This window comes from Seriola dumerili, unplaced genomic scaffold (assembly GCF_002260705.1).
Source record: "Seriola dumerili isolate Sdu_G_001 unplaced genomic scaffold, Sdu_1.0 BDQW01000189.1, whole genome shotgun sequence".
NCBI lineage: Eukaryota > Metazoa > Chordata > Actinopteri > Carangiformes > Carangidae > Seriola > Seriola dumerili.
The window spans coordinates 3856174-3878262 of NW_019174444.1; the positions used below are offsets into that span (position 1 = coordinate 3856174).

The 22089-nt window shown below is 42.7% G+C and overlaps 2 protein-coding genes across 3 annotated transcripts; one reads left to right on the top strand and one right to left on the bottom strand.

Moving 5' to 3' along the window:
- Positions 1 to 8686: 8686 nt before the first annotated feature.
- Positions 8687 to 12130, bottom strand: LOC111227567. 2 transcript variants are annotated; one of them, XM_022753113.1, is made up of 9 exons: positions 12042 to 12130; positions 11556 to 11654; positions 11274 to 11432; positions 11053 to 11163; positions 9891 to 10253; positions 9708 to 9800; positions 9421 to 9579; positions 9222 to 9341; positions 8687 to 9088 (listed from the first exon to the last, which is right to left on the bottom strand). In XM_022753113.1, the coding sequence occupies exons 1-9, from the start codon at positions 12088 to 12090 to the stop codon at positions 8886 to 8888; spliced, it is 1356 nt and encodes a 451-aa protein (XP_022608834.1). In that variant the 5' UTR covers positions 12091 to 12130; the 3' UTR covers positions 8687 to 8885. The 2 variants fall into 2 exon arrangements, with proteins under 2 accessions (XP_022608834.1, XP_022608835.1); XM_022753114.1 differs by lacking the exon at positions 12042 to 12130 and adding an exon at positions 11762 to 11826.
- Positions 12131 to 17608: 5478 nt separating this feature from the next.
- LOC111227512 (interferon-induced protein with tetratricopeptide repeats 1-like) lies at positions 17609 to 20531 on the top strand. The gene is made up of 2 exons (XM_022753037.1): positions 17609 to 17777; positions 19132 to 20531. Exons 1-2 carry the CDS (start codon positions 17770 to 17772, stop codon positions 20432 to 20434), a joined length of 1311 nt encoding a protein of 436 aa, XP_022608758.1. The 5' UTR covers positions 17609 to 17769; the 3' UTR covers positions 20435 to 20531.
- The last annotated feature ends 1558 nt before the right edge of the window (positions 20532 to 22089 follow it).

The following is a 22089-nucleotide window of genomic DNA, read 5'->3' on the forward strand; positions in this document are numbered from 1 at the left end:
TTGCCCTGTCGCCACTGTTTCATTGCCAATACTGATTGCAGAACTCTGATCCAGCCTATCTGATACCTAACCTTTGATAAATAGGCAGAGTATTACTGTACACTATTTCCTGCCAAAAAATTCTTTGTGTATTATGAAAAGGTTTAAAACACACACATCATGTGTGTTATCTTGTTTGGTGTTAAATTTTAAGAATTACATGGAGACATACATCCTTCTGACATAAACAGTCAAATGGGAGTTTCAGGTTATTTTGTGCTGTATAGTGTGTTCCACCTTTTTAAAAAGACACACATCCACAAAACTTTGCCAACATCCTAGCTGTCACACCGTGGTGAGGTTGTCTTGTCTTGGGTTTGTTTTGTCCTGTCATTTCCTGTTTTATTTTGAAAAGTAATTCTCCTCTCGTTTCAGGTCACTTGCCCTTCCTCATGTGTCTCAGTCTGATTGCCCTAAGTGTTTCCACCTGTTCCCTATTTCCCTCCATGTGTTTAAATAGTCTGTGTTCCCCTTGTCTTGTGCCAGAGTGTCTTCGTCCTTGTCCTGCACCAGAGCCTTGATCCATGTCCACAGCCATCGCCATAGTAAGCCGTATGTTCCTCGTGACGAGTGATTTTTTGTTTGTAAATTTTTCTACCTTAGCTTAGATTCATAGCCCTTTGTTTTTCCTCGTTCAAGAGTGATTTTTTGTTTGTTAATTCTTATCATAGCTTAGATTCATAGCCCTTTGTTTATTCCTCGTTAAAGAGAGATTTTTTGTTTGTTTACTTATATCATAGCTTAGATTCATAGTCCTTGGTTTTTCCTCCACACGGAGCGTTTTGTGTTTATTTGTTTCTTTTTATTAGAGTTATTTTTCCCTCCTCTTGGAGTGGTTATTGTTTTCTTTATAAGTCAGAGTATAGTGTCTAGTTTGGTTTATAGCCGTTTGTTTGTCACTCGGTCCGAGATCTCCGGTGAATTCAATAAAAGCATTTTGTTATCCAAAATCTCTGCATCTGAGTCCTGCTTTGAGTCTCGGCCTGACAGTACACTCTGGCCAGAATGGACTCAGCAGAGACTGACCAGATAACGGCCGCGCTTCGCGCTCAGGAGACCCGACTCTCCCGCCAGGAGGAATTTCAGGTGGCTATGGTCACGCAGTTGGGTCGACTATCATCCCAAGTGCAGGATCTGCTTGGACACCTACAGCAGACCCACAACCCACCAAGTGCGCCGGAGCCTCCAGTCACGGCAGTTGCTCCGGTTCAGGCGGTACCCATTGCCGGAGCAGGGATCAGGCTGGCACCCCCGGAACGCTTTTCTGGGGAACCAGGATTTTGTAAGGCATTTCTCATTGACTGTTCCATTCATTTTGAACATTCCCCCCTTGCATTTACCACAGATCGGTCGAAGATTGCTTTCATGGTGTCTCACCTGACTGGAAGAGCGAGAGCATGGGCCACAGCGGAGTGGGGGCGTGATTCTCCACTTTGCCACTCACTTCAAGAGTTTCAAGCCGCTCTTCAGAAGACCTTTGATCCGGTATCAACGGACAGAGAGAAAGCTAGAGAATTGAGTGGGTTGAGGCAGGGTAACAACTCAGCATGCGACTACGCCATCCGCTTCCGCACCCTGGCAACGGAGAGCGGATGGAACTCCACAGCCCTCTATGATGTTTTCCTGAAAGGACTGCCGGCTCCCATACGGGAGCTACTGGTGCCCCTGGACCTGCCTGCGGACCTGGATTCCCTCATCGCCCTAGTCATCCGGACAGATAACCGGATCCATGAACTCCATCAGCATCGAAAGGGCCGACCATTGTCGGAGAGGTACCGGCAACCGCTGGTTCTGGGTGGGCAGGAAGCCCGAGGCCCGACTCCCGAACATCCTCCTCCCTTACCCACGGCAGGAGAGGCTGAACCCATGCAGTTGGGCCGGACCCAGCTCACCCCGGCGGAACGACAACGTCGTCTCAAGGAGGGGCTTTGCTTCTACTGCGGGGAATCTGGACATCTGGTGGTCGCCTGCCCAGTCAAGGCAGCTCGGGGGGTGAGCCAGTTCTCAACTTCAGATTCTCTTTCACGCAGTTTGACCGCCATAAAGGTAAAACACAACACCACAGTCATGGAAATGAATGTTTTAATTGACTCAGGGGCTGATGAGAGTTTAATGGATTGGGGATTAGCCAAGAAACTGGGATTGAAGACAGAGGCTATCTCACAACCCATCCTGGCAAGGGCCTTAAATGGGAACGCACTGTTCACCATAGCATACGTCACAGAACCCATAGCCATTACCATAGATAACCACAGCGAATTAATGAACTTTTATTTATTTAACTCACCTGCACGCACCCTGGTACTGGGACATCCATGGCTCACTCGCCACAACCCCCATATAGACTGGCCTACGGGCAAGATCTTGGGATGGGGGGAACTCTGTGAGAGAGAGTGTCTGCAGGACAAGACTCAGGGGAAGGCTACCACTGTCATAAATTCTGTTTCTGCTCACCCTGTTACAGACTCCCAGTACCCCGATTTGACTTCGGTACCCAACTGTTACCACCACCTCAAGGAGGTTTTTAATAAAGTCAAGGCCACGTCACTTCCACCTCATCGACCATATGACTGCGCCATCGACCTCATCCCCGGGTCCACTATTCCCAAGGGGCGGCTGTACTCTGTATCAGGGCCCGAACGACAGGCCATGAAGGAATACATAGAGTCATCTCTGAAGGCGGGACTCATTCGCCCGTCTTCGTCACCCGCTGGAGCGGGGTTCTTCTTTGTGGATAAGAAAGACGGGTCCTTAAGACCATGTATAGACTACAGCCCCCTCAATGACATTACTATCAAGAACCGCTACCCTTTGCCCCTCATGTCATCTGTGTTTGATCAATTACAACAGGCCAAGATATTTACAAAATTAGACCTTAGAAATGCATACCATCTGGTCAGGATCAGGGAGGGGGACGAATGGAAAACGGGGTTCAACACCCCTAGAGGTCATTATGAATATCTTGTTATGCCGTTCGGGCTCACTAATGCTCCTGCTGTGTTCCAGGCCATGATTAATGATGTGCTGAGGGACTTCCTTGACCATTTTGTGTATGTGTATCTTGATGACATTCTCATCTACTCACCTGACTTGGACACTCATAGAAAACATGTAGCTACAGTACTACAGAGACTACTGAACCACAGACTTTATGTCAAAGCTGAAAAGAGCGAGTTTCACGCCGATACCATCTCCTTCCTGGGCTTCATCGTAGCCCCTGGAAGGGTGCAGATGGATCCGGCTAAAGTTAGCGCTGTGGTCAAATGGCCCACTCCTGATAGCCGCAAGAAAGTTCAGCAATTCCTTGGTTTTGCTAATTTTTACAGGCGGTTCATCAGAGGCTTCAGCGCAATAGCAGCTCCTCTGCACGCACTCACCTCTTCGAAGGTGCATTTCTCCTGGTCCCCAGAGGCAGGAGCAGCCTTCCAGAAGCTGAAGGCCCGCTTCACCACGGCGCCAATCCTCATCATGCCGGACACACGGCGGCAATTCGTGGTCGAGGTGGATGCATCCAACGAGGGTATAGGGGCCGTCCTCTCACAGCGGTCAGAGCAGGATGGGAAGATGCATCCCTGCGCCTTCCTGTCGCGGCGACTGTCCAGAGCAGAGCGCAACTACGATGTCGGCAACCGGGAGCTGTTGGCGGTTAAGGTGGCGCTGGAGGAGTGGAGACACTGGTTGGAGGGAGCTGAGCAACCGTTCATCGTTTGGACTGACCACAAGAACCTGGAATATATACGCAGGGCCAAGAGACTCAATTCTCGCCAGGCCAGGTGGGCGCTGTTTTTTAACCGCTTTTCTTTTTCTCTTTCTTACAGGCCGGGGTCCCGAAACGTCAAGCCTGACGCCCTGTCACGTCTATACGACCCTGAGCCTGTAGCCAAAGAACCAGAGCCTATCCTCCCACTGACCTGTGTGGTTGGAGCGGTGATTTGGCAGATAGAAAAGGAGGTTAAGCAAGCTAATGGTGAGGCTCCGCCACCTAGTGGGTGCCCCGAGAATCGATTATTTGTCCCTGTCGATTTGCGCCCACAGGTGATTCATTGGGCCCACTCCTCGCTGCTTTCCTGTCATCCGGGAGTTCGGCGGACAGTGTTTGCCATCTCTCGGAGGTTCTGGTGGCCATCCATGGAATCGGAGGTCCGGGAGTACGTCGAGGCTTGTTCGGTCTGTGCGAGGAACAAGATGTCCTCCGGGTCACGTATGGGACTGCTGCAACCACTGCCCATCCCCTCCAGACCATGGGCCGACATATCGCTGGATTTCGTCACGGGGCTCCCGGTCTCTCAAGGTAACACCACAGTCCTCACTGTGGTGGACAGATTCTCTAAGATGGTCAGATTTATTGCCCTGCCTAAACTGCCTTCAGCCAAGGAAACAGCTGAAATTATGATTGACCATGTTTTCAAGATTCACGGGTTTCCCAAGGACATCGTCTCGGACCGGGGGCCCCAGTTCGTGTCACAGTTCTGGAGGGAATTTTGCCGGCTCATCGGAGCTAAGGCCAGTCTAACCTCGGGCTATCACCCGGAGGCTAACGGCCAGACCGAACGCCTTAACCAGCAGTTGGAAACCGGCCTCCGATGTCTAGTGTCCCAGAACCCCTCGACATGGAGCAAACACCTGGTCTGGGTCGAGTACGCCCACAACTCCCTGCCCACGTCTGCCACCGGTTTTTCACCCTTCAAGTGTGTTTATGGTTATGAACCGCCTGTGTTCGCTGCCCAGGAGCTTGAAGTCACGGTCCCATCTGCCCATGCCATGATCCGCCGCTGCCGACGCATCTGGGCTGCTGCACGGCAGGTGCTTATCCGTCAAGGGGACCGGACCAAGAAAGCGGCGGACCGCAAAAGGCGACCCGCACCTGTCTACCAGCCAGGTCAAAGGGTGTGGCTTTCAGCCAAGAATCTTCACCTCCGGGTACCTTCCAAGAAACTGGCACCGCGATTTGTGGGTCCCTTCCCCATTACCAAGGTCATCGGTCCTGCAGCGGTGCGGCTCCGCCTGCCTCGCTCCCTCCGTGTTCACCCCACCTTCCATGTCAGTCAGGTCAAGCCGGCCAAGGAGAGTCCCTTGGTTCCGCCCCTCCCGCCCCCTCCTCCTCCTGAGATGATAGATGGGGGTCCGGTCTACAAGGTTAAACGGCTGCTGGCTGTTCACAACAGGGGCCGGGGCAGCCAGTACCTGGTGGATTGGGAGGGGTACGGCCCGGAGGAGAGACAGTGGATCCCATCACGGTTCATTGTGGACCGTACTCTTATTGCTGATTTTGACCGCGACCATCCTGGACCGTCTGGTAGCCGGTCCTAGGAGGGGGGGTTCTGTCACACCGTGGTGAGGTTGTCTTGTCTTGGGTTTGTTTTGTCCTGTCATTTCCTGTTTTATTTTGAAAAGTAATTCTCCTCTCGTTTCAGGTCACTTGCCCTTCCTCATGTGTCTCAGTCTGATTGCCCTAAGTGTTTCCACCTGTTCCCTATTTCCCTCCATGTGTTTAAATAGTCTGTGTTCCCCTTGTCTTGTGCCAGAGTGTCTTTGTCCTTGTCCTGCACCAGAGCCTTGATCCATGTCCACAGCCATCGCCATAGTAAGCCGTATGTTCCTCGTGACGAGTGATTTTTTTGTTTGTAAATTTTTCTACCTTAGTTTAGATTCATAGCCATTTGTTTTTCCTCGTTCAAGAGTGATTTTTTGTTTGTTAATTCTTATCTTAGCCTAAATTCATAGCCCTTTGTTTATTCCTTGTTAAAGAGATTTTTTTGTTTGTTTACTTATATCATAGCTTAGATTCATAGTCCTTGGTCCACGGCCTCAAAAGTAAGCTAATGGAATGACACAAACTGACTGTTTCCTGATTCTTCCTGGAAGACTTTTTGGAACTGGAACAAAGGACTACAGAGACTGGACACGTGAACCACAGAGCAGGGTCCCGTTGACGTTTTTCTATTCAAAAAATGCATACTGCTTTGAGATCACTGTTTCTCAGACGAGACGGACTAATCGGTTGAGCATGGTGTGCACTCACTATGTTTTTGACTGTTTTAGCGCTCCTTTCGGTTTGCTTTTGTCTTTTACTATCAAGTAATAGTGGATGCTTCCCTTACTATTTGTTGTGAATAGGGATGGGCACTTGAAGAAATTACCTTGATTCATAGCCCTTTGTTTCTCCTCGTTCAAGAGTGATTTTTTGTTTGTTAATTCTTATCTTAGCCTAAATTCATAGCCCTTTGTTTATTCCTCGTTAAAGAGATTTTTTTGTTTGTTTACTTATATCATAGCTTAGATTCATAGTCCTTGGTTTTTCCTCCACACGGAGCGTTTTGTGTTTATTTGTTTCTTTTTATTAGAGTTATTTTTCCCTCCTCTTGGAGTGGTTATTGTTTTCTTTATAAGTCAGAGTATAGTGTCTAGTTTGGTTTATAGCCGTTTGTTTGTCACTCGGTCCGAGATCTCCGGTGAATTCAATAAAAGCATTTTGTTATCCAAAATCTCTGCATCTGAGTCCTGCTTTGAGTCTCGGCCTGACACTAGCAATGTAGAATTGTGTTACTGCATCCAGCGGTTCAGAATACCAACACTTTAGTTGCATAAAACATATTAAATGGGTTGTTGACGTTCTGTATATTTCCCATGACCTTTTACTTGTAAATTGAATAATATGAAATAACATCTGATAGCGAACAATGACAAGATAATGTTTGATATTGATGGTCATTTGGTTTGACCTACATTACATGCAAGAAGTGCATGACAGATACAGGGGTCTCAGAGAAAACTCCGGAGGATTTTTAACAAACATCAAATTCCTGTATGTTTCAAACCCAGTAACACACTCAGGCAGAAACTGGTACACCCCAAAGACAAAACACCACACAATCAGAAAAGCAACCTGATATATGCGGTCAAATGCAGTGAGGATTGCAATGACCTATATATTGGGGAAACTAAACAACCTTTAAACAAACGTATGGCCCAACACAGGAGGGCAAACTCTTCAGGCCCTGTCTCAGCTGTCTACTCCCACCTAAAGGAAAAGGCACACTCCTTTGAAGACAGCAATGTCAAAATCTTGGACAGGGAGGACAGATGGTTTGAAAGGGGAGTCAAGGAAGCCATCTATGTAAAAGTGGAGAGGCCATCGCTAAACAGGGGAGGTGGTCTGCGACACCATCTATCCCCCATCTACAATGTCGCCCTTTCATCGGTACCCAGGAGGGTCAACAACATAACCTCAGACGACTCTCAACGATCGTCATCCACCAGGGGCTCACCTGACCCTAACGACTGTCGTTCACAGGGGACAACAACAGGGTCACCTGACCCCTAACGACGGTCGTCCACATGAGACCACAACAATGGTCAGGTGAAACCAGTACTTTCACAGGTACTTTGGTGGACCCACCCACAAGAGGTTAAATACCTGGGTCCTTCTCCATTTTCTTGGTCAGACTAGTGCGGACTAGAGAGACCAATACATGATGAACTGATGAAGCCGCTTGGATAAGAGGCGAAACGTCTTCCACAGACAAATACAAGTCCAGTTGCCTTCGATTTAATTTGAGAGAGAGATACCTTGATTATTATTTAACGATCAATTATCGATTCATTAGTCACTATTTATATTAAAAATGCCTATGGCAGAAAATACTAAAGAAATGCCTACGACGGCCCGCGCATCGGCAGCTGAGTATTCATTTATCTCTGTTGAAAATTTAAATTGTACCCTGGCTGGTTCCTGCCATGCAGTGAAATTCATTGCATTGCTTCAAGACACACGACACAACAAAACCTCATTGATACACTCGTTAGATCGGTCAGATTGCACATGGTCGACAAAATTCTTAACGATCAATTATCGATCATCGGTTAATCATGCCTACTCCTAGTAGTGAATTTGGCTCCAGTTAGGTTTGAATGGGATCTGATGTAATGGCCGAATTTGGGTTTGTTGTTATTTCTTGTTCCTTACATGTACCGTGAAACTGGTTAGCCTAATGGTTTACTGGGCTTTTATTTATATCTACTTTTACTTAGAATTTAATGCTGTTTTTTTAAGTCCATTTTAAAATCTTAAGTATTTATTGATGGATTAATTGTTGATTTATAAATTATTTTTACAATCCCTGTTTTTAATGCCTATTCAAATATGAAATTAAGGAAATACTTAATTTCCCTGGTCCTCCATAGGAATGCATTGACTTAAAAAATGTACTTTTGAATACATAAGTATTTTCAAAAGCAAGTTCTCCAGTACATTAACTTTAAAATTAAAAAAAATGACTGAACAACTTGAACAACAATATTGGACCAGGAGGATCTACACTGTGACTCAAGTAATGGAGCTGTGTACTTTGTCCACCTCTGCCAGGGGTTGTATGAAAAACAGTCCAGCAGGGGGCAGTGTGCACCACTAAAGCTTTACTCAAGACTACACATCACTATTGAGATAACAAACATTTTAAATGATTATGGGCAGAAAGACAAATCCCTTTAGTGTGTGTTTGATGTTGTTTTGAATGAAAATGAACCAAGAAAAAGAATAATCTATCTGAAGTGTTTTTTGTTTTGTTTTTTTAGGAAATAGCTCCTCTGTCACACATGTTAATAAAATAAGCTTATAAAACTTATAGCCACTGATGCATGTGGGAGGAACAATGATTTGTTTATTGAAAGCCCTCTGTGGTTACATGGTTTGTTCGTTAGACAGGAAGTCGTTGACCTTCGTAGGTCCTCATCAGGGTACAAAAACATTTTATGCATTCATCTAAAAGAGGATGAGTCTCTGTTGAAATAATGGGGCTGTGGGTGAACGATGATGGTTTAGTTCCCATCTCTAGCTCTTTGCTCTCTCAGATGAAAAAAGCGATGAGTGAAAGCAGAAACGGGATGACACTCAGGTGGACGGTCCCGCCTGAATTACAGAAGCTGGTGCCACAACATTTGACTCCACCGGAGACTCTAAGGAGGCCGAAGAGACTCCTTCCAGCTGCAGCTCTACACACAATTGAGGATGCACAGCCAAAGACCTGTTTGCTTGTCGCCCCCGTCTTCTCTGAAGATAGAGAAAAAAACGATGTTAAATCCAAGCGTGTGTTGTGTTTCTTTTGCTAATTTTACAGATGTCGGAACAAGGGGCAGCAATATGACAAGTGAAGTGTTATATGATATGCAGCATGAGGGTTTACCATTCCCACGGAAACAGCGGTTCTGCGCTCCCACACAGCGCAACGTATCGTTGCAGACGGTACTTTGAGGATCAGCACAGGTGAAACACTTCAAGCCGTTTTCTACCTGAACCACTGGGACTGAAACAGAACAGACATTTCAAGGAATCAAAATAACAAAACAACAACGTCCAGAAAACATGCTGATCTGTTTACTCACCAGTCAGAGTACGACTGTTGCATCCATCTGTTTTGCAGCAATGAAGAGCGGCATCTAAAGTCGTACTGCCGAAGTTGTACGAGAACTCATGAGTGCCTTCGCTGCAGAGGGTGGACGGCACACACGACCTGATGATCTGAAGACCCTCAGTTGCATTTGCTGTCAAATCAACGTGCAATTTAAACAAAGCTATGTTTAATATTCACAACACACCCGGACCAAACACTGTGAAACAGAGACACTGAGAATGAATCTTAAAAAAGTAACTGTCACAAAAATACCACAACCTCTTATGGCAGCTGTCGCACACAACTGTTGGACGGACGCACAGCGGCGTTGGTTGTGGGATCCTTCACCATGCAGACAAGTGAGAGCTGAAGCTGCAAAGGGGAAATACACCATGAAATCAAGCTGAATAATAAGTGTTTATAATATTATGTTTAACAGTAATCATATTTGTATATAATCACCTGTAACAATCCTGGGTAAATTAGCAATCCTAGGTGAATTAGCAATCCTGGGTGAATTAGCAATCCTGGGTGAATTAGCAATCCTGGGTAAATTAGCAATCCTGCGTGAATTAGCAATCCTGGGTAAATTAGCAATCCTAGGTGAATTAGCAATCCTGGGTGAATAAGCAATCCTACGTGAATAAGCAATCCTGGGTGAATTAGCAATCCTGGGTGAATTACAAAAGCTGGTTCTACAACAATTTGGTCCTCTGATGAATTTAAAAGAGCTCATAAACAGTGGGACGTTCTGTTGAGAAGCAGCTGCACACACACGCACAGAAGCACAGCCAGAGACCAGAGTGGGGGTGTTCCCGATCACAGCTGTGGATGAAATAATCACAGGTTTTACTGTATGAATTTTATTGGCTTTAAGAAGGCACTTAACATACAGCCTGGTCAAGTGGTCTATGTCAGGTTGAAGTACCATAATCAAGTTTAATTTAGAAATCAGAATTCAGAAAAGAATTGTTGTTACTAGAACTCCAGAGAGAGGCCTGAGTGAGGAGATGGATTAAACTCAAAACTCTTTCAGATTAAAGCATTTTGATTTTAGGTCAAATGATTACATAGGCTCCCACAGCAGGTCGGGGCCACTCGTGTTTCATTTGTACCCAAAAAGAATTTTTAAAACTCAAGTACAAAACTAGAATTACCTCCTCGTGGTCCTCTGCCTCCTCCACTTAGACTAGTTTGAGGTTAAATCCCTGTTTATCCAGAGTCATAGAAAATATGAACCATTTGTGTGACATTTTGTCATAATTGCTGTTTGAAGTCTTGAAAAAGTGTTGCTAAAAAGTGCTTTGTGAGATCACACTGAACTTAACCTTTGACCTTAGTTCTTTGACCACCAAAATATAATCAATTCATGATGGTCACTGTGACCTTGACCTTTAACCACAAAAATATAATCAGTTCATCCTTGAGTCCTAGTGAATGTTTGTGCCAAATTTGAAGAAGTTCCTTCAGGCAGTTACTGAGATATCATGTCCACAAGAATGGGACGGATGGACAGACAACCTGAAAACAGTATGGCCCCGGCACTTAACTATTGCCGGCGCGGAGGAATAAAAGCTGGTGTGTGCCACTAATTCTTTCCAGTCACTCCTACATGAAGACTCACCAGTTCCACTAAAGCAGTGATCCTCCACTCCCACACACTGCACCACGTTGTTGCAGGCAGGACCAGCACAGGAGTAACACTGTAGCCCGTTTATCACCTGAATAAAAGGGTCTAAAACAGAGATAGACAAAAAGCATGTCATCAGCTGTCAATGACTCAACTCAACACATCCTGTTTTCTCATTGTGCTTCACTGTGCCCAGCGGGAAGATGATGACTTACAAGTCGGGATTTGAGCATTGCAGTTATTTGTGTTACAGCAACCAAGAGCTGCCCGATGATAATGTTTCCCAAAGCTGTATGAAAACATTTGAGTGCCTGCGCTGCACAGGATGGACGGCATGCACGATCTGGAAACAGTAGGATGTAGAATCGCACTTCCTGAGGAATCAAAGTGGAGTTTTATTCATGTTACAAAACGCACAGACAAAACACTGCAGAGCAGAAAACTAATATAAGACTTCAAGAAACATCGGGAAACAATAGACTTGTGGTGATTTCTACCTTGTACGACAGCTGTTGCACAAGACTGTTTGACTGTCGGTGGACACATGAGACTGACTGCGTTGCTCCTTGACTGAGTCAGACACCAAAGAGCTCCATCTGCAATGAGGAAAATACTGTGAGTATAAATGATAGATTATTTATATCACTGCGTTATATCTTCAGTTAGAGATGCCACTTTTTTCAGACCTTGGACAAGTACTGACTTAGATTTGGCTGATACTGAGGACGTATTGGAGATTTCATCAATCATCTTGGAATGCAAGCCCCTTTGAGGATTAAAATATTGATTAAATTTGATGTGTAACGGGAGTGGTAGTTTGGCTCATATTAGCAATGGATTGGTAGTATTTTATAATTGATTTAGTTTTGGTTTAGAGTTAGAGTTTCTTCTCCATATCTACCAATTTAAAAAACATTCTTACATAAAAAAATATGTTACAAGCTTTAAATTAGGAACCCTGATTTAAAAGTGAGAGGAGTTACCTGTGCTGGAGAGCGTCAAGGCGATGAAGAGAGGCAGGAGAAGATTCATCGTGATGAGCGAGTGAGCAGACTACTGGTTCTACAGTGGCACTCGCTACCTATTTAAAAAAAAAAATCTCAGGAAATGTATGCTTTCATTTTCAATGCAGCCACAATCACCCAGACACCCTCTTGCACTTTCACTATGACTTGGTCAGTTTCAACATACTAACCACCATGCTTGGTCAGTGTGGCGAAGATGTTCAAATGAGAAGTGGTGAGGTTGGTTGTGTAACACAGATACACAAAAACTAACTTCAGTTATACTTGAATAAAACTCACCTCCAGAACCTCAGGTGAAGAAGCACAGATTGCTGTGTGTCATCTCCCAGGTGAACCTAAAGCTTGGTTTGTGATTAAAATGTGGTCTGGTCAGTTTTACTTTTACACTGTAGCTCTCTCATCAGGTTGTATTTGTGGTTAACCTTTTTCTTCCTTCATTACAAAGATCAATTATTCCTTAACTGAGCATTGTAACTTAACCACAGACAACCTGAACTGCTCCACCGCAAGATACAATTTTTATTTGAAGAAATTCCCTCAAGGTGTTACTGAGATATTGTGTTAACAAGGCCAAAATCATGTTATGTGAGGTCACCACGGCCTTTACGTTTGACCTTTGACCACTGAAATCTAATTAGAATGTTTGTGCCAAATTTGAAGAAGTTCCTTCAAGGCCTTACTGAGATATCATGTCCACATGAATGGCACAGAGAATGTGAAAACAATATGGCTCCTGCTCTGACTGTTGCCGGCACAGAGGAATAAAAATACTGTCCTACAAACAGCATCATTGTGAGACTAATCTTATCTGTGACTCTGATTCACCCACAACTTTTTTTTTTATTAGTTCTGTCAAGTTTAACCAATAATATGATGTAACAACTTGTCAGTTGCTCACCTGTATCACAGACTGTAAATAAAGATGGACGTAGCCTCCATGACGTCACCCACAGGTTTCTGAAGAGCGGTTTTAAGGTTCAGAGTGAGCTGCTCCACCGACACAATCTTGGCAGTACCTGACTCCGCCCCTAACTCCCGGCTAATCCAAAAAGGGACAAAGAGGAGGCACTTGTGTAGAGCGCAAGCATACACTCAAGTTAGCATCATTAGCACAGCTGTGCTAATTTTGAAGGCTAACTCAAGGTTAGCTAACAACCCAGGTATGGTGAGTGCAGACACTGATACCTTTTAGTCAGAGTTAACATAAATAAAATACTAGGATTACACTCACCTCCAAAAAGAGGAGCAGTTTAGTGACTCACATTAGCTGAGGTGATGCCAAGCAGACAGTTAGCGGACTGTGGCCACGCCCACCTGTCACTCAAAGTGGCCATGCCCTCCATTTTTCATTACTTTCAGCTTTAATAAAATGTAAACAGGTGAGTTATATAAACAGGTGTTATGAAGGAGTGAATTAGCTGTAGAGACCAAAAGTGTTTTTGTACCAGGCTGTAAACATGTTTATTTGGACATTTTAACATGGGAGTCTGTGGGGACTGACTCTTGGTGCTGGCAGATTGCTGCTTAGTCTGTATCAGTGGCCTAATTCAAATGTTGCCAGTGAAATGTGCTTTTACACATCAAATTTTCACAGTCAGAAAGTCAACAGCAGCTCATCAAAATGAAAAATGTCTTCAAAGTCATTGCACTTTAATGGTAATTGTGACATATTTCAAAAGGATCGTCCTAATCTTTAGTAATTGGAAAAAAACCTTTAAAGTAAATCCATTGTTTTGAGTTTGAAATGACAGTGTTTGAAGTTCAGCATATTGTTTCCACTGTGACAAAGGAATTTGCATCTATTGTGGGAGTCTGCCATGTGCAGATTATGTCATAGATTGCCCACTGTTTTTACTTTTGACTGTTTATCATGTTTGTGCCTCGAAGCAAATCAATTCTCCCCTGGGATCAATCATCAGCTTCTTATTACTCAGTACAAAAGTAGCAGCACTGTGATCATTTGACTTTTGACCATTCCCTGTAATTGTTTTGTTGTATTTCTTGTTTTATAGCATTACATTTATAGGTGCCAACGTGGTGAACTTGTGATTCACTTCTGTTTTCAGTTTAAATTCGTGAGTACTTCCTTTCTCAACCACACATTCATATTTTTTTGGTAAAAAAGCAAGTGTAAAAAACACATACAGGTGCTTCCTGCTTACAAACAGAGCAATACTTCACTTGGCATATTCATGCATTTCCTTTTTTCAAACTAATAAAGAGTGACCAATTCAAACATGGAAACATGGAGATCGATAGGACATGATGTATTTTATTTACTGAGAAACAGTTTATCTATAGAAGAATCCAGGTTGTGAGCGAACAGACGTGCCACCATTACCTAGTAAAACTGTATAAAGAAATGTAAAGAAATTCACTTTTACAGACCTTTGCCAAGATAACGGTCAAAGGTATCCTGTAGAACTGATCATATGTTGAAACTATAACAATCGAATGATATTAAGATAAAGATTATAATCTATTAAACTCATCTTTTTGTCAAAGTTGAAATTTGTCCTCGAGCTTCTCCATGAAATCCATTTTTCTTGGGTAAACAGCGCCACATGTTTCTGATATTAATTATACGATGCATTTGATCTGATTAGGAAAGAAGAAATTATGGACATTGATGATTTAAATCATTTTCAAAATGTGTCATTTTTAAATGGGTTTTGGTACAGACTAAGGAAACTATATAAACATTAAGTTAGGTCAAGGTTCTTCTTAGTAAATGAACATATTACAAGGAAGCAAACTGAAGGCCATCTCAAAGCAGAAACTTTGTAATAGCAGATAACATCATTTTTATTAAATACATATCTCATTAGGGTTCAGCTGGAAGATCATGAGGGTTTGAAGCACCTGAGTGTGGAGATTTTCCAGAGAGTAAAATAGAGTTACATGTGTTGTCAGTTTTTCTTAGTAAAAACCACAGTGTGACTTTCTTTCCATGAACACAACGCTCAGCCTGCCCGCTTCCTGTTTACAGCAGTTTATGTCACAAATAATAAAATCTTCATCCAACATTTAAAGAACACAGTGAAGTGCTGAAACAGAATCTCCATTCAAAACTGTCCAATGTGTAAAGTACCTGTCACTCAACATGAAGCCGTAAAAGCAACATAAAAAGACACTGTAGAACACAATTGCCATTCATGTTACAAGCACTCATATGACTTCTGTCTGCAGCTCATGCAGTAAGCTTTAATTTACTGGGTGTGTACTTGCTGGCAGGAACAGACTGAAACAATAATTTTTTATAGTTGAAACTTGTTGCAAATTCAATGTAAGAGCAAAAACGATCCTCATATTAACAACTAAACAGTTAACAATAATAATAACTAACTCCTCTGCTGACCCTTTTTGTACTCTGATATTTCAGCAGTTACACTGTCAGTGGCTGTGTTCTTACAGCAGTGACTTTCTGGTCCCACAGCGCCCTCTCCTGATATGAACAAGTTACTGCGTGGAGAAGTCCACACCTTAGCTACTGCAATACTGTATGGGCCAATTCTTATTCCATAAAATCCACATAATCCAGAAAAAAGATTGTCAGATTTGCCATATTTGCAAAGTCAAAGGAGCCATCTCTTTTCTCTTTTTTATAAATTTAAAATGTATTAACCATTTTTGATATAAACATCCTACAAACATGTATTTTCATCTGTAACGTGATTTTACAGAACAAAAATTTACCAAAATTTTTCACCAATATTTCTGTAATAATTCCTACATCTCGCTTTCCATCATACCAACAAGGGGCAGTATTTAATTAAATATAGAGGTGTATAACTGTTAGACACCTCACCTTCCCTACCTGTTTTTAAAAGAAAAGTAAAGAAGCATTAATAAGGTCTCAGATGGGAGTTAGGGTAAAATAAGAGCAATTTGGTTTATGTATTTTTCTTTTTCATTGTGTCTCTGGCTGATAGATTCATTTAAATATTTGTATCCCCTCCACTGTATATTTAGTGATATTTTTGTTTCTCTTTTTTCTTTCTGCTTTCTTTTTTCTTTCTATCTGTCTTCCTGTCTTTCTTTCCTCCTTTCTCAGTTTGTATGATGTTATTTTTATTTCGATGGGTTTCTTATCTCACCTGTACGTTCTCTCCTTAAAAAAAAAAAAAAACTACATGCAATGTATTTGTAATGTTTCATGTGTGTGAATAAAAAAAAGCAAAACCAAGTCCACACAAATAGCCTATATGACTTCTCAGCAAAAAACAATACTGTTGTAAGGAATACTTCATTAATTACATACACTTTTAGTGTCTACCTACCTTTGCCGGTAGCTGCAGCTTTTGGCCAGGAGCGGGTGTCATCAGGTGGTACACAACCTCCACTGAGTGTTTCGACCCTCAACCACAACACTCTCCGGTTGGCGGGCCGGCAGTGAGTGGCCAGCTCACTGCCCACCTGCTCCTGGCCTCCAGCTTTCCTCCTCTCGCTTGCTCCATATCCAACACGAGGCGCGTTCCGCGTTTCTCTTTTTTATCAACTTAAAATGTATTAACCATTTTTTATATAAACATCCTATAAACATGTATTTTCATTTATAAAGTGATATTAGAAAACAAAAAATTATCAAAATGTTTTAAACAATATTTCTGTAATAATTCCTACATACATTCTTACCCAACACGACAACCAAATTATCAGCATCTCTCTTTCCATCATACCAACAAGGGGCAGTGTGTCATCTGGATATATGAAGATATACTGTAAGTTTATAACATATAGGAAATACCCAATTTGTAAATATACTGAAACTATCTGTATGATGAATTTTATATAACCTATTTGTTAACGATATAAATTTAATATATTTATTAAAACAAAATGCTTTTCAACTTTTAATATAAATGTATAAAACATATTAGTCTTTCTTCATTCATTTTAAAGATTCAAACATACATATTTTTATGTGCTAGACATATATGAAACTGTTCCAATTTTCAATAGATTTGATATATCATTTTCAGACATATGTACATGTATAATTTTACTTCATATTTCCATATATTTCATGTATGAAAATTTAATGTATGTGCATATGTTATATACATTTAGATATGGGGACACGCTAATATTTTCTTTTGATAGAGAACTCTAGTCATAAATGCAGCATCCGGTGTTTCAGTGTTTCAGTGTGATGTCCTTAATATTGAAACAAACTGTTTCTAATGGAGTCAGATTTTCAGGGCAGTAACAGGTGAGTCAGGACTCTGGTTTCCTCTCGGTGAACCGGTCAGTTTTTGGCCTTAGGTTTCTATTCCTTGGAAACGAGAGTGACGGCGTCGCTCAACAGAAGAAAGACGAATTTTCGCTTCGCTTTATTCGCGCGAATCTGCTCTCCGGCCACAAAACATACCCGGAACTCGACTTTTTCTGCAGTGTTTCTCTCACATGAACTCTTGTGTCTCTGCTCTTCCGTTAAGTGGACGTCCTTCGGCTTTACGAGTCTTCGCCTCAGTTCGCGCTGCGCTAAAGCGAACCCGCGTGTGTTCGCGTCTCCTTCGACTTGGTACGCGAACGCCCCGCCTGTAAAAGTCTCGCCAACTTCAATTAGAACATTCGAAGACCTGAGCTCAACAACAACACATCTGCAGCAGAGCAGCAGCTGGAGAAGCATTTAGAGCAAAAATCAGTGGAGCTGATATTAACTACAGAGGCGAGGGAACAGCTGATGATGAGGTGAGTATATAACTGTAAGTGTTGGAGCTATTTGGTAGGCACACTGAGGACCAGCATGCACCTGGGTGGGCCAATGGTTTTTTACCAGTGCAAAGAGAGGCAGCAGCAGCCATGGTTTTTCTTTGTTCTTTTGTTTGTTTTATTTTGTTGCAATAAATCTACACAAAACTGCAAGATTGGAATGGACATTCAGCTTCCTTTGCCTGCGTTAAACCACATCCCTATGGTGCATCAGTGGCCTTTTAGGTTTGGTTTAAAGTTTCATTTGTTTTTATGGACAAATAGTCACTACAGTAAGGCTTAGATGTTAATTCATATTCTATATTTGAGTTAATTCACTCAAAATATATATTATCTTAACTGGCATAAAATATCCATTTTGTCATTTGATATGTTTGTTTATTTTAAAATGTTACAATATTTATATCATTTATTTATAATATGCGATATTATTTCTTTTTGCATTGGTTCTATGCAGGGCGTAGGAACTAAGTTTGCGCCTGTGTTGCACGAGGAGACTTTAAGTTGTAACATTTTTATTATTACTATTATGATATTACATTTAGTGTTTATACAGTTTACTTTTTGTACATTTATGTTCACACAGTTAACTATTTATAATGTATGTTTACGCAATTATTATTTACATATTCACAAGTTTAAATATTTACATTTGCATCTTAAAAAAACAGTAGGCTAATAATACCCTCCTGAATCCAACTTTGTAGTTTTCTTCTTTCTTTTTTATTTTACCTCAGTCTAAGTCCTCCTAGCCTCTGATTAGTTTGTTCAGCGGCTTGTGAGTTATAAACAGGAAGTCTTGTGGTTGTGATGCAGATAAAAAATGCTGCTTAAAAGGGTAAAAGGGTCTCCACCCAGTTGTTTCTTTTATCAAGAGTGATCCAAGCCACCACATAACGAACCCTCATGTTATATTACATGTTGATTTATTCAGTGTTTTATTTATTTTACAGCAGCAGAACATTAACATTGTGATTCCTGGTTTTATTATCAGTTATTATTCATATACTTGATTGTTTTCTGTTCAATAATTACTTCTAAATAAATCCATGTAGTTTGTTTTTATCTAATCCATAAATTGTTTTCTGAACTTTTTTACCACTCAAAGATTTGCTACTTTGTTTCTTCCCTCCTTGTCTCCTTTTCTTTTTGTTACTTCTTTTGTCATGTTTTTCTATTATTCCTTTCTTCCTTCCGGTCTTCCTTTCTCTCTACTTTACCTTGCTCCATTTCTTTCCTTTTCTTCCTTCCTTACTGCTTATTCAACGCTCCTATATTAACCTACTGATGATGCGTCTGTGTTTTTGTTGTTTTTTAAATTATTCTCAATCAGTACTGCTCAGACTGAAACAACACTGGAGGCCCTGCAGTGCCACTTCACCTGGGATCTGGACCAAAGCAGGTCCAAACTTCTCCGTCTCAGGGACAAGGTGGAGGACATCAGCACAGAAGAGGGAAACAGTTGGCTGGGTCACATGTACAACCTGCGGGGGTTCATCCAGTCCAGGCTGGGGTTCACCGATGATGCCAGGAGTCTCTTCAGCAGGGCTGCAGAGGCCTTCCGCAAGATGAGAAACACCGTCTCAGATGAGGGTCCCTGGTTGGTGGTGAACTATGGGAACCAGGCTTGGCTGCACCACCTCCAGGGAGAACATGCAGAGAGTCAGGCTTACCTCTCAAAGGTCGATGCCCTGATGAAAGAATATCCATCTCCATCGCAGGACGAGCTCCATCCAGAGATCTACGCTGAAAAAGCCTGGACTCTGATGAAGTTTGACCCAGACAAACAGCTGGTGGCTGCAGATTACTTCCAGAGAGCCATCAGGATGCAGCCGGACATGGTGGAGTGGCAGACCAGCCATGTGTTAGGGTTAGTGACTAGTTTCAAGCACAGCAGCACAGTGCTAGACGCTGACATCCTGGATAAAATGAGAAACGCCAAGGAACAGGACCCAGAGAACCTGCACCTCGCTGTTCGCTACCTTGAGCAACTTGCTAAGAAAGGAGATAGAGTCGAAGATGAAGCGCGTGAGCTAGCCAAACAGGTTCTGAGAAATCTTGTCGGCAGTTACAGGGGTATAAAAGCATTACTGAGAATTTACAGAGACTATATCTCTATTGATGAGGCTGTTGATTTGGCAGAGGAGGCTCAGGGAAAACATCCAGACAAACGTTATCTGAAGAGGTGTTTAGCACTCTGCTACAAATGGAAGATCATTTATTTCAGGGAGAGTCGCCCAAAGCAAAGCATGATAGACAGCGCCATCAGGCTCCACGAGGAGGTGATTTCTCTTTACCCCCATTCTTCCTTTATTAAGAGAATAGACCTCGCAAATATTTACGCAAAGTCAAAACGCGGCCTGGCTACAGCTGAGCAGATGTACCAGGAGCTGCTGAAGCGTGATCTGGAACCTGAAGACAAACAGCTGCTTTACAACAACTATGCAAAATTTCTGAACTTTGATCGACAGGAGCGACAAAGGTCAATACATTATCACATGAAGGCGGCAGCGATACCGCAAGAGTCGTTCTTTCGGGAGAACAGCATCCAAGTTCTGCAGAAGATTAAAGACAGGGGCAGGGACCGAATGTGTATTAACATAGAGAAGTTTCTGGCCAACCTGCAAGAGCCGTAGCGTTTTTAACAAAACATACACTCCCCTCCAGGCGGCACGGTGGTGCAGTGGTTAGCGCTGTCGCCTCACAGCAAGAAGGTTCCGTGTTCGAGTCCTGGCTCGGACGCGGGGTCTTTCTGTGTGGAGTTTGCATGTTCTCCCCGTGCTTGTGTGGGTTCTCTCCGGTTACTCCGGCTTCCTCCAGCAGTCCAAAGACATGCAAATGGGGACTAGGCTAATTGGTTACTCCAAATTGACCATAGGTGTGGCTGTGAGTGTCAATGGTTGTCTGTCTCTGTGTGTTTGCCCTGCGATGGACTGGCGACCTGTCCAGGGTGTACCCCGCCTCTCGCCCGAAAGGATGCTGGGATAGGCTCCAGCCCCCCCGCGACCCTACTAGAGGATAAGCGGTAGAAAATGAATGAACACTCCCCTCCAAAAGCATTGGAACAGTGAGGCCAATTCCTTTATTTTTGCTGTTGACTGAAAACATTTGGGTTTGACATCAAAAGATGAATATGAGACAAGAGGTCAACATTTCAGCTTTTATTTCCAGGTATTTGCATCTGGATCGGATACACAACTTAGAAGATAGCATTATTTGTAACGGAACACCAAATTTTTAGGTGAGCAAAAGTATTGGAACAGATAGACTTAAATTAGATTAAGTGAATAAGACTTAGTATTTAGTTGCAATTCCTTTGCTTGCAATAACTGCATCAAACCTGTGACCCATTGACATCACCAAACTTTTGCATTCTTCTTTTGTGATGCTTTTCCAGGCTTTCACCGCAGCCTCTTTTAGTTGTTGTTTGTTTTGGGGGGTTACTCCCTTCAGTCTCTTCTTTAGCAGGTAAAATGCTCTATAGGGTTTAAGTCTGGAGATTGACTTGGCCAGTCTAAAACCTTCCACTTCTTGCCCCTGATGAACTTCTTTGTTTGTGTGTTTTGGGTCATTATCTTGCTGCATGATGAAGGATCTCCCAATCAGTTTGGTTGCATCTTTCTTTAAATTGGCAGACAAAATATTTCTGTAGACTTCTAAGTTCATTTTGCTGCTGCCATCATGTGTTACATCATCAATGAAGATTAATTGAGGCCCGTCCCAGAAGAAGCCATGCAAGCCCAAGCAATGACATTACCTCCACTGTGTTTCAAAGATGAGCTTCTATGTTTGGGATCATGAGCAGATCCTTTCTTTCTCCAAACGTTAGCCTTTCCATCACTTTGGTAAAGGTTCATCTTTGTCTCATCAGTCCATAAAACTTTGCCCCAGAATTTTTGAGGCTCGTCTCTGTACTTTTTGGCAAATTCCAGCCTGGCCTTCTTATTCTTGCTAATGAGTGGTTTGCATCTTCTGGCCTAGCCTCTGTTCTTTTGTTCATGAAGTCTTCTGTGAACAGTAGATTCAGATACTTTCCCTCCTGCCCTCTGGAGGTTGTTGCTGATGTCACTAACAGTTGTTTTAGGATCTTTCTTTACAGATCTCACAATGTTTCTGTCATCAACTGCTGCTGTTTTCCTTGGGCTGCCTGTTCGACGTCTGTTACTTAGTACACCAGTGGTTTCTTTCTTCTTCAGGACATTCAAAATGGTTGTACTGGCTATGGCCAATGTTTGTGCAATGGCTATGATTGATTTTCAATCTTCTCTCAGCTTCACAATTGCTTTTTTTC

Coding starts and splice junctions, on each gene's coding strand:
- LOC111227567 (XM_022753113.1), bottom strand. CDS start 12,090: ATGAATCTTCTCCTGCCTCTCTTCATCGCCTTGACGCTCTCCAGCACA. Junction 9,342..9,420: donor CAACAGTCGTACTCTGACTG/GTGAGTAAACAG, acceptor GTTCTGTTTCAG/TCCCAGTGGTTCAGGTAGAA. Junction 9,089..9,221: donor CCGCTGTTTCCGTGGGAATG/GTAAACCCTCAT, acceptor CTCTATCTTCAG/AGAAGACGGGGGCGACAAGC.